The sequence below is a fragment of the Pinus tabuliformis genome, chromosome 4_1 (assembly GCF_031772625.1).
Source record: "Pinus tabuliformis cultivar Carrire ecotype Pingquan chromosome 4_1, CPIR1, whole genome shotgun sequence".
Taxonomy (NCBI): Eukaryota; Viridiplantae; Streptophyta; class Pinopsida; order Pinales; family Pinaceae; genus Pinus; species Pinus tabuliformis.
Window position 1 is genome coordinate 894,411,946 of NC_142303.1, and position 2,306 is coordinate 894,414,251.

The window sequence follows — 2,306 nt, forward strand, 5'->3', positions numbered from 1 at the left end:
TCATGCAAGTTATAAATAAATAAAGTTTTTGTCACAAATATAATCGAGAATGTGTTTTGGTTAGGGCGTTATATTCCAACAAGTCTACAAAACAAACCCACCCCACCGATCATGATAAATACTTACAAGCTTAAAATATAGAGAGAGTTATTTCCTCAGCTACTTACAACAAACATATGAATTACATTAAAATTAAATACTAAAAACATTACTGACAAACATAGAGGCTAATGATACTTTATTTCTAAATGGAACGAAAGATCCTTTGCAAATCAAGTAAAAAATGCCATAAATTAGCAATTGAATTTTGATATTTCTTACATCCATGCATACAATATTCAGAGCCCCAGGTGGATTTTCCTTGAATTAGGGCATGAGACCAGGTGTTCGCTTCTCCATGAATATATTATGCAGACCTGGGTGGATGATTTTCCTTGGGGTTGCATTAGGCATAAATAACCATTTACTTGGACAGTAGATTTTGGAAATAGTTTAGAATTTGATAGACCAAAACAAGATCAAGCAATTAAAAAACTGCTGACTGTTGATTCAACCATTGACCTCACTACTATCCTTTGGATTCCAAAATATTTCCAAATTCTACCATCAAAATAAGTTCAACATGCATAAATCACATTACTGCGCATCTAACTTCTCATCTCAGTAGACTTTTCCCAACCGGGCATTCTTCATATCGAAACAGATATCCCTTTTCATCAATGCGACCACCTGCGCCTTCGCCTTCGCCTGGTTTGGATTTTAAAATGGGTTCCTCCTTCACAGCTACGTGCATTGAAGCCCAGTTTATTGAGAGCTCCAGGTTGAGATTTAGTGTGGAGGGTTCATCCCGCGCTAGGGATTCGCTTGCAGCATCTGAAACTTGCTCGGAGTTGCTGCATAATTCTGACGGGCTGTGAAAGAAATTTTCGACAATCTCAGGCGGGCTTGCTATTTCAGGCACTCTAACTTTCCCGGGAAGCAAAAGATCATGGCGAGAATTCCTCTGAAATGGACGATGGGTCAGGGGATCGACCCCCATGCTGATGAGTTTTCTCTTCAGATGAGAGTTCCAGTAGTTTTTGATCTCGTTGTCAGTTCGACCAGGCAAACGACCCGCTATCAGAGACCACCTGCAAGTGAAAATCAAAATGAAAAAAAGAAGATTGATTGAAGTTGAAATTCGGGAAAAAAAAGGAAAAGAGATTTTCACAATTAGAATCCACGTTGTCAATCTATTTTTCTTTTGAAGAAATTATGTATCTAGATTGAAACTACCAATATTCATATTCATTTGTGGTAGCCATTACACTTATTATAAAGAACACATTGTAGCTATTTGTTCCTGATGATAATTTCCGTATCCTTGATAATGAGATAATGGGTAGAGCATCCATCCAAGTTTAATGGGAGGAGCATCCATCCAAAACTTGGGTAGTTTTAATCAAAATACATAGTTACACTCATAAATCACACTTCTCGTCCTTCCAACGTACTTATTTCCGAGGAGGGCGTGCAGTTTGAGAATAAGATCGTCTTCATCTTCAGAAAAACCTCCTCGTTTCAGATCAGGGCGAAGATAATTTATCCATCTCAGCCTGCAACTTTTTCCACACCGAAGCAGACCTGGAGATTATAACCCAAAAAAAATAAACAACAGTTTGTTAGCATCCAACCAGTAGCGAAATCCTTAGAATTAAAATATAGATTGAAGGAAAACCTGCGGCCTTGGGGAGAGAACGCCAGCATCCTTCTCCATGAGCCTGAATATATTGGGTAAGCCTGTCATCCTCTTCCTTGGTCCAGGCTCCCTTGTTTCTGTCACCGTTGGCACAGCAAGGGGCTCTTCCCATCGTTTGTCAGAGAAGCAAAATTGCTCGGGCCGAAGCGATAAGATGATCGAGCGTAGAACAAAAGGGCGTGGGAACGATTGTAATATATGATTTTGGATAACGGTAAAGAAATGGATAGGTACCCAAATTATTAAATAAGTGTTAGGTAAAAATGTGAGTGTTGCTGGCTGTGGTGCGTTGACGAGAATGGTCGTTCAGGCATTGGGAGTGAAGTTGATAAGTTGTGCGTTGTTCGGTATACGTATCTTTCTCAGAAAACAGCCAAGAGAATCTGGCGTGGATTCACCAACTTCATTTGTCTGAAAGCATAGGACGCAACGCCATGTGAAGTCGCTGCGAGTATGTGGTTGAGACTGTCGTCCTTCCAACCAAACCAACAGACTCTTCATATCTTTCTTATTTCCAAAGTAAAATCACTATAGCTCTGTTATCCAGTTTTATGGAATTGGTGTTTTC

At 39.6% G+C, this 2,306-nt stretch overlaps 1 protein-coding gene across 1 annotated transcript; it reads right to left on the reverse strand.

The window, feature by feature from the left end:
* Positions 1-277: 277 nt before the first annotated feature.
* LOC149179050 (myb-related protein 308-like) lies at positions 278-1,940 on the reverse strand. The gene is made up of 3 exons (XM_089420503.1): positions 1,718-1,940; positions 1,494-1,623; positions 278-1,130 (listed from the first exon to the last, which is right to left on the reverse strand). The coding sequence occupies exons 1-3, from the start codon at positions 1,848-1,850 to the stop codon at positions 656-658; spliced, it is 738 nt and encodes a 245-aa protein (XP_089276629.1). The 5' UTR covers positions 1,851-1,940; the 3' UTR covers positions 278-655.
* Between the last annotated feature and the right edge of the window lie 366 nt (positions 1,941-2,306).

Excerpts from the sequence above, each read along its gene's own strand:
- LOC149179050 (XM_089420503.1), bottom strand. The coding sequence starts at position 1,850 with ATGGGAAGAGCCCCTTGCTGTGCCAACGGTGACAGAAACAAGGGAGCC. Across the intron at positions 1,624-1,717 it reads TTCTCTCCCCAAGGCCGCAG|GTCTGCTTCGGTGTGGAAAA; the intron begins GTTTTCCTTCAA and ends TATAATCTCCAG. Across the intron at positions 1,131-1,493 it reads CACGCCCTCCTCGGAAATAA|GTGGTCTCTGATAGCGGGTC; the intron begins GTACGTTGGAAG and ends TTTCACTTGCAG.